The following is a 12248-nucleotide window of genomic DNA, read 5'->3' on the forward strand; positions in this document are numbered from 1 at the left end:
AAAAAAAAAAATCATGAGTCATTGAACTACACAGGAAATGCATAACTGAATAAGCTCAGAACCTGACTCAGGACTTTTAAATTCTGACACATAGAAGACAGGACTTCACTGCCTGTATTTCAAATTCATCTTAAGCTTAAAAGCTGTCAACTTTATATCAGCTTGGAAGAAAACAGATGGATGTTGTTGCCTTTTTGAAAGATTGCAAAGGCTCCAGACAAACTGAAACACACATCTATGCTAAGAATTTTGCAGGGTTGTATTAGTAAAACATGAGTCAGGATCTGTCATTACCTTTGGAAAGGTGCCCACAGAAAATGCACAATATTGAAAAATGAGAAAGCTAGACTAGTGACAAACTCTCTGGAGGCTGGACACCTGCTGAAATAGATGGTGCACAGTAATGGCTCCAGGTCCATTAAACTGGACTGGTGCACCTGCAGGTTGCTATAGCAAGGCTCATTCACTTGGCAAATCCCAGCCTAATTATGCACCAGTGTCACAAAGCACTTTGGTGTCGTCAAGCACTTTCCAGCCTTATGTTCTTATCTGGAAACAAATGAGATTGAAGCAGTCTTGGGGTACTCTGTAAAGCAAAAAAGGAAATACAGTCGGCTTGGAACCAAGTGCAAAGCCAAACCATTTACAGCAGAACAGAAGGGACCCAGAAAGACTGCAAGAAGCCTTACAGATGAGAAATAACACTGTCATAAGGTAATGCATATACTTGATAAACTGCTTTATGAGAACCCGGTACGTACAGTGCTACCTGTACCAAGATTTGCAAGAGTTCTCGCCTCATTTTTTTTCAGCAGACTGAAAAATTGTCAGGCTGATTCAGTCACACTAAGAATTTCTCAGAGGCCAAGTCCTAGCCTGCCAATTAGGATATCACACATCCAAGCGTAAGCATTAATTACAAGCAGTTGACAGTCAGCCTTGCCAAAGTACTAAAGTTACTCACACTCATTGAGTAGGCATCTGAGGTTTGTTTTTCAGTTTTAGAGTTCAATAAATCAAGGAAATTTCTTGGGCTTTTGAGTAGCTACTGCTGGATTTGCTGGGGGGGGGGGGGGGGGGGGAACTGTTCCTTGTTTCCCACAGCCCAATTAAGGATCCATGTTGTGCTGGAAGTGCCAGCTCTCAGCACTGCAGCTGCTAAAAGACTATTAATCAGAATTAGGTTTTTGACCCTACAATTACTACTGTCTTTACTGTATCATGCCTATTATTTGCACAAACTTCAACAGATTTCATCTGCCTAGAATTTTTATTTTTTAAGGAGCTAATTTACTCCAAATCATTTCCTTCTGCAATGCTACCATTTAATTATAGAGTCCTAAAAAAGGGGGGAGGGAAATGAAGTCTTGTAAAATACCACACCATTACATGAAATAAGAAACAGGACTTACCCCAGCAATGCATTCCTCCTGAATTCCCCTTGTGAATTGCTTGTCTTCTCTGATGCCAGATCTGTATATGCCCAAAGTCTGACAGACCAGGGAGGATTCCCCTAAGGTCTGACAAATAGCAAGAGCCATTTCACAGGAGATCCATACTCTGTTTCTCACAGTGAAAACAAGAGGCAGTAAAAGCCTGTATGTAGTCTCAAGCAACTTACCCTCTGACATAAGCCTGGAAGTTGATCTCCAGATGCTGCAGGCTGCAGCAGGTTCTGCATGAGCAGATCATTCTACAGGACAGCACCAGTCCTATGTCACTGGGGTGGGAATTAGCAAGAAGCTTAGAATCCGCTTTTGAAGCAGATTCTCAGCAAAACAATCTTATCCAAGTTTTCAAAACCTTGGACATCATAAATTCATGAAATGAAGTAAATCCTTCACCTAACCCCTAAACGAGGAGTTATTTCCTGCTGTGAATAACTTCACTTTCAGGGAAGCAGTGAAGTACCTTGGTAACAACAAGAGTTTGTTCCACATTTTAGGTACAGCTGCACTGTATTGGGAATCTGTTTTGAATGCAAGATCACAAAATTTATAAAAACCATTTTACTTAGCAAGAGCTTAAATACCAGGAGAGTAACTAAACAAGACTGTTGATCAGAGCTGGCAGCTTTGCTTTCCTTGAGAGCTCAGTCACTCCTGTAATTAGATTTCGAGACTGAGGCTATTAAGGATCCCCAAGCTACCTCAATTCTCTTACAGTCAGGAGCTGTTCCAGTATTTGATCTAGCACTTCACTGTGTTCCACCATTGGCTTGCAATTGCTACTATAAAGTCAGAGCCCATTTTTAAGTTGACAGGTTGGAAAGTCCTACAGTCATACTAATCCTAGAGCTGGTCTTCAGTTCCAGCTGACTTACCCCCATTTATTTCAACTGGCAAGGAACTGGTTACAAAATAGAAGTACTTTTTTCCTGGAAAATGGCAAGCTACCTGGCTAATTCCTGCAATGAGTAAGTCTGGACAGAGTGGAGATTTTCCTGAACTCATTAGCTGCTCAGCATTTCAAGCTGAGTTGTGAGTGATCAGTACAAAGTTGAGATTAGTACGTTAGAGCAACACTTGGGGTATTCTGGCATCCATCAGGAAGGACGGCTGCATCCCCTTGCCAATGCTGTCATGGTGTGGTGACCAAGGAGACAATACACTCAATTAAAATTAAACACACACAATTAAAATTGTGCCAAAGCACAGTCTGCTCTTACTGATTTCACGACCCTGACAATCTCCACTGGTTTGCATTAAAAGGTGTTTTGCCCTGTTCAAAGTGGGACTCAGTATCAAAGGGTGCAGCTTACCAAAACTACTGCTATGCTGATGTATCTCAGCAGAGAAGACTCTCTCTGTCATTGCAGCACCTCCCTCCACACAGGACTGAAGCTTTCCCAGGCCCATGAATGAAAGCATGAGAACACGTGACTGCCTCCTGCAGCACACCCTCCCCATGTGACAGTGTGTGCTGATGTGTCTGGTGAAGAGACCACAACTCCCTTCAAGTTACTTACTAGGCCTTCCCCGTTATGTGCCTTGGCACGTAAAAGTCTCCCTTTTCCTGCCTGGCATCCTCAGTTGTCAGATTAAGAAACCTGATGCTGAGTGGCAGTATATTACTACCAGCCAGTCCCCACACCCAAGATAGTAAGACTAGAACCACACAGTGGATACTGCAGTTTTACATTTATAATTGAACTTTTATAATATTCAAGATTAGCACAAGATTCATAACCATAAATTATACATTGTTATCTAAGTACATAAAACGTTAATGATACATGTATTTGAAGTGGCACAAAATAATAATATATCCCTGTTGGCATTCTCAAAGGAAGAGGTGGGTGATGGACACGCTGTTGATCCTACTGCAGCATAGCAGAACTGAGTCAGTGCACCCTGGTCACTCAGGTGGTGCTGACTCTGCCCACCAGACAGGGTCAGAACATGGTGTGGCAGGAAGCCAATGCCAGAATCAGTTAAAGGTGCAAATAAAAAGTCAGGATTATGGCCCTCCCTACTGCCTCAATATGGTAGCAGTATGTCCCCGTTCCCAACCCTGACGCTGTGCTCTTGCATCTCCAGTGCTTTGGCAGCCCATGCACACTCCCATGTTCTCTTGCCACACACAGCTGAGGTTTGTTTTAGTACCATTTAACGTCAATAAGTAACATGCTCTCTTCTTGTTAAACAAAAAGGATCTGGGAAGTGTTTGCTCTCTGGCATGAGAAGATTTATTTTCTTCAAGTCTCAGATCTACTCCAGAAAATAGAGAACAGACTCCAACAGTATTAAACCCCAACAGCATTGAACTCCAACAGCATTATTGTCCAGAAAAGGAAACTTTCCCAATATTCCTCTAAACGTTCAGAGCACAAATATTAGAAAAGCCCATTTTCTTTTGCATGTAAGAATGCAAATAAAATGGGGTGGTCAGATGTACACAAGCTTTCAACAATTCATTATTAAAGAGATGTTTCACTGAATTGTTAACAACCCTGCTACTTCAGTAGCTTCAGCTAAAGCTTTAACAACTTGGTGCCAGGCAATTTCCCAGCTGCCTTCAATGGGCTTTTCAAAAGAAAGAAAATTATGCTCTCTTCCCCCTGGCCTCAAGTAGTTATTGCTATATGAGTTAGTGAAATAGTGCCTTAACTTCAGACAAGAGTCTCACAATGTCATTAACAAAAGCTGCCTTTCAGAGGTTGAAATGTAACCGGACAATAATCAATAAATAACAGTAACAGGCATCCTGCTGAAGTCTCCTCACTGAGCTGGGCAGCAAGTGTGTTCAGCCAACAGAAGGTCATCTGTGCCTTGTACACTTCTTGGAGAAGTTAAAAAGGGACGGGAAGGAAGAGAACAGAGACAGTGAAGGTCTGTCAGAGAGCTAGTTACATATTAAAACCATAAACAGGCGGCTGGGTGAATCCTGGTGCTGTGTATCCATATGGGAAGTTTGCCTGGGGAGGTACTGCACTGGGGCCTGCTGTTAACATCAACTGCTGGCCTAGGAAAGTATGAGACAAAAAGAAAGTTAGTTTAAGATCCCAACCTTCCCTAATGCTAGCTGTACAGTGTGATAGGACTATTAGGCTTTAGCTAAAAATCAGCCCCTGTGCAAGCACACACCAGCAAATCACACTATTTCCCCAACATGTGCCATGGAGAAGGCACCCATACAATCTGCTCTTGCTGCCAGGAAGCTACAAAAGAGCAAGGCAGGATGCAGAGGAAAGATGAATATCCACTGATCTTGAGGTCATAATAAACATGGCTTGTTTTGAAGAGACCATACTGAAAGCCAAACTGGTACCATTTAACCCATGCATGGTCAGATCTAGAGAATAAAGCAAGTCAAGCAAATAGTTAGGTCTGTTAGGTCCCACAGTCTGGAGGGTGCTGCAAAGGGTCCGAACACACCTTGGCAGATTTGTTTTCATCACTAGGCCCAGACATGCCTCATGCATCTGTTAAATTCAGGTTAACATTTATATCAGACAGTGAACCAGTCACATCCTTCCTTTACCAGCTACTTCTAGGTGCTTGTTAGCAGAATGCCTCTTCAGAAGGGCTTCTAAAATAGCATCACACTTGAAGACAGCCATGGTGGCTGCACATATCTTAAAATGCGTGAGCTAAAAAGACAGCCTGCCTTTCTACGTGGAAGAGCAGAAAGCAGACACATTCCTCAGACAAGAATAAGAGGAATTTTCATGCTCTGTAAGTTATTCCTGGGCTTGGCAATACCCTGGTATCCCCTGTCCTATTACCATACTGAAACATGATTCCTAAAGTAGAGATCTGAGCCATGTAAGAGGAGCAATACTTTAATCTCAAGAGCAGAAGTACTGTAAGAGTGAGATGTCACTTCAACAATTTACACAGTTCATTGAGCAGAGACAACCATTTCAATTACTATCTAGTTGAAACCAGTTTTCTTGGATAAAACAAAATCATGTAAGCTGCCTCCACAAAGAGAGACCAGAGTGACAACAGGTAATCAATTAAAACCTACCAAATACTATTGGAGTGGGTTCAGCTACTTGTTCCTCTTCTTTTCTTAGGCTTTCAGAAGCATCAAGTTTATCCACCTACATTGAAGTGAACAGGAGATTTATGAAGACCTTGTCTAGGAATTGCACCATTGTGTGAAGCTTTTCATGCCTGGTACTTCAGCCATCAAGTGCTCCTTTTTGGTCCAAGTTGGACACTACTGAAGTCTGCCTATTCCCAGCAAGCTTAGCTGTAAAACTGACTTCCCAGTTCTTTTAGGTGGATTGCAATAAGCAGCAGCTCTCAAATGCAGATGAGGAACTCATTACCTTCAAAGGAAGCTTTTTTGGGGGTCTTATTCTAGTCACTGCTAACTATGACCCAGAACTCAAACCCAACAGAGCATCCATCATCTCAAATGGGCCTAATCTACATTTACCTATTAACCTGCAATTCCTCTCCCCTTCAGTAACACCTCACAGATATTTGCAAATATTCCAGGCCCATGAAGTTTGATCTAATCTAGGACTACAGTCTAACCTGGCTGCAAGGTACTGGTTTAACTATACTGGTATTCACAAGAGACTTATTCTAGGGGAAACTCTAGAACCGTCATGGAAAGTGGCCTAGTAGTATCAGCTTTATACAGATCTCAGTGCTGTGCCACATAAAGCTCTGTTCATGCTAAACAAATTCGTGGAAGTACTACAGTAATGCAAGAGTCCTAAAAACAATTTTAGATTGTGGGTGTGGAGGGCAATCTGAAGAGCAACAGTACTTTCCTTCTTAGGTTTAACAAGTTGTATCTTCCAGAAGAGAACCACTGGGACTGAAGACTACAAGGCATAAAAGTCACAACTTCACATCCTGGTACAGGCAGTACTAACATTGTGGGCAAACCTACATTTAGCCCAATGCTGTATTTCAGCTGTTCCTCATCCTCCCTTCCCACTGCAAGGATCACATCTGGTCTGAGAACTGCTTCAAGAGGGATCTCTGTTACACTTTAGAGATTTTATCCAGATATGGTGTTTAACAGTTTCCTCAACGTTTTGAAGTTTGCAACTCAAACTGGCAACCTGAGTGGCAGCAGGTCTTTTACTGGTTCAATTACAGCTGTCAGCCTAAGAGCTCTCCAGCATGACACCAAATATTGCTGTCAGAAACGCTATCCAAATTACTATGGAACAAAGCAACTGACAGCTATCCATTTCCAACTACTTGTCCTGCTCTATTTATCCCTGGCCTCGGCTCTCTTGGGTTTGCCTTTCCCTGGGGCTGTCCTACAGTGGCTCTGGCCAGCAGCACAGTCCTGCCCTCAGCTGGGCAAACAGCAGGAATGCTGAGAGCAGCCATCCCCAACAAGGAATGAGCAGCTCTAGGAAAGCCAGATCACATTGGCTCTGCTGCCTAGAACTGGTTCAAAAGGTTTCCAGATGAGTGTCATTATACTCTGTGTGCCTGACTCCTGGGACAGAGGCTATTCTGTGCTTTGACATTTTTTTATGCAGAAAAGACAGATAAGTTCTGGAAGATGTACACACCCCACCAAAACTATTCTATTCTTTTGTGCTTTTGAAGTTAGTTACATGACAATTTTAGACATACCACATTTACAAAGCCCATTCTCCAATTTCATGTTTTGCAGTTAATTCAACAGACTAAATTAGTTTCACTGTAAACCACTTTCACCATGCAGATTTTCCTTCTGGCAAGTTATCCCATATTTAGTACACGATTACTTGTAAATCCAACCAGCAGTTTAAGATAAATTATTTTAGACCTAAACCTCGCATGGAAGAGTTCAGGTAAACTTGTGTGGCAAATTTCTCCTGAGTGAAATATGAGTAGGAGATGTTTAAGATCTGTGCAAGTACTTTCATCATACTAACAGGCAAGAAGTTTAGAGAAGCTTCATGGCACTATACAAACTCACCATCATGCCTGAATTATTGCACACTTTGGTAATTTACAGTGTGAAAAGCAATTTGCCCTTAGAACACATCCAGTAACATAGCAACTGCTTTTCTTTGTTTATGAACAGCATCCTCCCTGCCACAAAATATCTAATACAGTGAAAGGGAGCTTAAAGTAAAGCCTTCCTCAAGCACTTGTTTTTGTGTCCCATGAAGAGGAGAAGAGTCTGGTTGGATTTTCAAGTTGCTTGTGACAGTTATCCTTTTAGCATTAGAAAGTGAACAGGAAATGAGTTAGAGCTAAATTACACTGCTCTTCTGGCAGAAGCTACAGCTAGATTCCTGTAAAAGAAACCTAGGATATTGAGGGACACAAATAAACACAAAGAGTTTGAAATCAGAGTGTCACCTTATAGAACAGTCCATCAACCTGCAAGAAAATTCAGAGGGGAATACTTAACATGACTTATTAGCAGCAACCTGAAGCAGTCACTTTTACATTCCTCATTTTAATTAAGTTCTTTACTGTGATGTCCTATACAATCCTACAGCCTTCCAAGGCAGAATCTTAGCTTAGTATCTTAGAGCTGTTTGAGACAAGCATTTCAGTACCACACATGATCAGAATCTCTTTTCCCTCAGTTGAGGACCAGCTCTTATTATCAGTATTGTGCAACCAGACTATGAATCTAAAATTCTGCTTTCCATTTCAAAAAACCAAACACCTTCAGCAGTCTACTCCTATGGCTGATAAAGGAAAAATGTGCACTCAAAACCCTTGTGCTCCTTTTACTCTAGGAAATAAGGAGACTTTACTTTCATAGTTACACAAAGATAAAAGTGATATATGTGTTGTCCTCACCAAGTTTTTAGTTCATCAGCTACGGAGCTGCTGTGAGAAGCACAGTTGCTTATGTCTACTGCTAAAAGCAGAAGTTTAACTAGACCTCTTCAAGTGCCAAGGCATCTCTACCCTCGAGTGATGAAACCTACAGAACTTCAAGAAGACTTCCTTTATGACGAATGGTAATATTCCAAATATATGCAAAGAGCTCTGGTTTACATAATGCTAATCATACAGCAGACTAAAGTCTTAGCTTTTTAGCCTATGCAATACTCACTTTGGTAAGGTACTCTCTCATCACTTGGATGAAATAAGGCATTGCAAAGTCCATGATGTTATGTCTCCATGCCAACTCAAGGACTACATCGGGGTGCAGCAAGTCATAGCATGTGAAAAGGCAGGCTGCAAAGCACTCCTGCTTGCCTTCTTCCAAGAACCACTGGAGCAGCTTCTCAGCCAGCTCTGCATCTTTGGACTCTGCAGCATACTGCATAGCATCCTACAGAGAAGAACAGTTAAGCTTGACTCCTGCCTGTCAACATCTTGCCCTACACCTTAGATCCATGTTATTGCGAGCCAGATAAGCTGAGTACCTGGCATACCATGAAGTTAGTCTTTAACAACACCAGGCATGTTCTGTAGGAGGCAAGATACCACACACAACAACTCTGAGGTAAGCCAAATACTTTATTAACATCATCCAACAAGCTTCCTACAGACTATGCCCAAATTGGCCTGTGAGAACTCACTACAGGCTTGAAGAGCATACTACAATAACTACATTTAATCTGTACCCTTACAAGAGCCTGTGACTTGAGGCCTATGGAGAATGTTCTATACTGATACAGGTAACTGTACAGATGCCAAAGATTGATAGAGACACATCCCCAGATACAGGACAACATTATGAAGTTAGATTTAAGACATGCATTTGAAATTGCAACCACTTCTGCTTTAAGAGTCTTTCCTTCAAGTGAAGGACTACTAATTAAAACTCCAGATTTGAAACTAACTAACATCCAGGAGATTTATGCAGTGTCCTTAACTCACCTTATACAAACGGTCTTTCTTGCACAGCTCCACACTCTGTTTCCAGCGGTTGTTGCCCTTGTACAAGTACGCTGCAATACGCCTAAATTCAATTAGTTCATGCTTTTCCAGACGCTGAGCCAATGTTATGTTATCAAAGTTGTCATAGGCATCAATGGAAGCTCTCAAACCCTGTTTGAGAGAAAGTTGTTACACGTGCTTCCAGATGGCAGTAGGTGAGAACTAGAGTAGAGAAGCATCTATTCCTAAAGCACAAGTGCTTCAGTTCTGCCAGCTGGATGTTGATACTATAGCTACAACTGATTTACCTGAGTGTTTCATGTGCCTCTCCAAAGGATACTTTCTAACAAAGCAAGATGTTGACCTGGTCGTACCAGCTCCTGACTAGAATAGCTAGCTATCATAAAAAGACAAAGCATGTCTTCAAATAGCAGCCAATGGGGCCAGAAGCAAGTTTATTTACTGAAGTGCTGTCCCACTGAGTACATACCTGATACTGACCTTTGTGAGGTCTACTCTGAGAAAAACATCTGTGGCACCTGCTTTTTTGCAAATCATTGACGTCTCAAGACTCCTACCTGCTAAGGACCTGATTGCACACCCTTCTCTCTGTTGCACTGGAGAAGGGTTATCTTCTACTCAAGGACATCACTGTGTCAGCAGCTTTTTTGTCAGAGGACCATCCCTCAGGCTTAGCCATGTGTTTTTTGGAGCTCACCTGGAAATCTTCCTCTTCTGTTAGAAGGTTGTTTAGAGCTTCGTTAACTCCTTTGTTGTTGTGGTTCTGGACTGAACGCAGGTACGGCTTTACTAGAAATAGCTGATTAACCTGGAAAGAAGATGTTGCCAATACAAGACTAAGTATAGCAATCCTGACACTGCACTCTTCTGAAACAGGTTCCCATTTGTTATTACAGGAGTTTGTTCTTATTGTTAAAACCCTTCAGACAAGGTATCTTGTATTGCCAGGAGTAAAATAAAACAGTGTCCAAGGCCAGTTATGCAACTCTTCTTCATTTCCCCTGTCAAGCTAGTACTGGGCTGCTTCTCGGTCCTCCATACCAGTGGCAAAGCTACTAACAGATATCAACTCTGTTTTCCAGCCAGAGCCTGGAGTATCTTAACTTGAGCAAAAGGACTTTTAGTTGACCTACACTCTTCCAAACTTACCTTTGAGAAAAAATTGACTGTCCTGGTGTGATCCAGTCGTGGAGATAATACAAGCAAGAGATCATTGATCAGCAGAGGTTTGTAGTCTAAGTAGAACTGCAAGGCTTTGTAGTACAGCTCTACATTGGCCACCTGCATGATCAGATACTAGTTAGTACTTTAAACAGAATTAAGCCTAAGGTGCTTAGTTCAGACCACTAACTCAGCACAAAGTTTATGTGACTCCTACAAAACAACAGCTTAAGTTTCCTTCTAGAGGTCAGAAGTTTTACACTTACGCAGAATTCTCGTTCAATCTTATGACTGCTTCATGTACCATCTGCTTCCAGACAGTGAAATCACAGGTTACCGGGGCATTACATATCAGTTCTAACCCATCCACTGCAGAGGTCCTGGCACAGGCAGCCACTACAGTTAATATGACCATTTGTCGACTTCTGAAGCCAGTGAAGACTGCAGCCTTAAGAAGTCTTTAAATTGTGTCCTCGAAACCCCCAAGAGCAGAAAGAGTGTACTCGGTCTTAAATCTTGTTTAAACTACTTCTCAACCCACTATTCTCTGCTGTATTCATGGGACTGCCCACCGCACTTCAGACCAAAGCAGCTGGAAACATATGCAGAAATCTTCCAAAAACAGCTACAGCTTCAGACTAAAACAGCAGTCAGCTCAAAGGTATTAAGGAGGTTAGGCCTCAGGTTAGGCCTCTTGCTTGTGACCTATGATCTTGCGCAGCCTCTGAAAACATTCTGTGCTGGCTGCTGCCACACAACAGAATGCGCTGCACAGCATAAAAGAAATAGTGTAATATCAGATTAATTCTTTGTGTTAAACTGATTGGAAGTTGTTTTAAGTACAGCAGAAAAACTGAGTAGTAACTTAAGCAAACTGTTTTCTAAACAGCAATTCTGTTGAGTGTTTTTGCCTCTGTCCTGAAAGAAGCTTTCAGCACTTTACTTCAGTTACCAAGTTACTTACCTTGGCAATTATGTCTTTAAACTGGCCTTCTTTCCAGGCATCAGTGGGATGATTCATCATAGTAATTATTGCATTGTCATACTCCTCATACTTGTCATACAGGAATACAAGTTCTGCCCAGAGATGAGCCTGTTCTGCAGCTCTGAGCACCTAATAAGAAAAACAAAAAAATGCACCAGGTTTGATTCACTGGCAGCTTCTCACCTTCACTTGCAGCTACCTTACTGCATACCTTTGGAATATTAACTCTAGACCAGAAAAGTTCCAGATGTTCCCTCATTTTCTGAGGCTTGAATTTGGAGTATAAGATGGCAAGTTCAGTAAACATCCCCATGTGAGCACGCTCTAGGCCCAAAGCAGCTTCCAAAAGGGCAATAAGGTCTTCAAAGTAGCCACGGTCCTGGATGTTAGGAAAATAAGGATTATTAAAGCTTGCTAAAATGCGCATTTACTTAAATACAACATGCTTTCACTTTCTCTCCATTGAAAGTGCTTAGATTTTTGATTCCAATGAGGTGAGAGAATTATAAAAGAAGGCACAATGGAAACTATTACCTTTCCATTTACTACAGAAAAAAATGCACATTGCCACTAAGAAATGAAGATAGAGGGAAAATGAATTTAAATATTAGCTCCCAGGGTATCTTTTTTTTCTGTGACCACTTTATTAGCAGATACAAGTATGCTGTACAAGTCTTCTAAAATATTGACAGTTACCTGATAGTAACTGATCAGCTCCTCAAGTTCATCAGCATGGATGACTATGTGCAAGCCACAGATCTGTGCCAAGCGGAATTCTTTTCCATCCACGCAGGCAAAGCAGACCTGTCATACAGTCAGCA

General features: G+C 41.8%; 1 protein-coding gene across 4 annotated transcripts in view; it reads right to left on the reverse strand.

The window, feature by feature from the left end:
- Nucleotides 1-3125: 3125 nt before the first annotated feature.
- The window catches only part of CLTCL1 (clathrin heavy chain like 1), a 34685-nt gene continuing 25562 nt past the window's right edge, over nt 3126-12248 (reverse strand). Inside the window, exons 24-34 of one of the 4 annotated variants that reach the window (XM_059863263.1) lie at nt 12124-12231; nt 11639-11806; nt 11407-11556; nt 10431-10562; nt 9979-10089; nt 9261-9431; nt 8488-8709; nt 7776-7796; nt 5473-5548; nt 4984-5067; nt 3126-4464 (exon numbers count right to left, since the gene is read on the reverse strand). In XM_059863263.1, coding sequence (XP_059719246.1) covers nt 4349-4464; nt 4984-5067; nt 5473-5548; nt 7776-7796; nt 8488-8709; nt 9261-9431; nt 9979-10089; nt 10431-10562; nt 11407-11556; nt 11639-11806; nt 12124-12231 — 1359 coding nt within the window. In that variant the 3' untranslated portion in view covers nt 3126-4348. The remainder of the gene's footprint in view (nt 4465-4983; nt 5068-5472; nt 5549-7775; nt 7797-8487; nt 8710-9260; nt 9432-9978; nt 10090-10430; nt 10563-11406; nt 11557-11638; nt 11807-12123; nt 12232-12248) is intronic. The other 3 variants (XM_059863260.1, XM_059863262.1, XM_059863261.1) reach the window with 3 other exon arrangements.

This window comes from Haemorhous mexicanus, chromosome 19 (assembly GCF_027477595.1).
Source record: "Haemorhous mexicanus isolate bHaeMex1 chromosome 19, bHaeMex1.pri, whole genome shotgun sequence".
In the NCBI taxonomy this organism is placed as follows: domain Eukaryota; kingdom Metazoa; phylum Chordata; class Aves; order Passeriformes; family Fringillidae; genus Haemorhous; species Haemorhous mexicanus.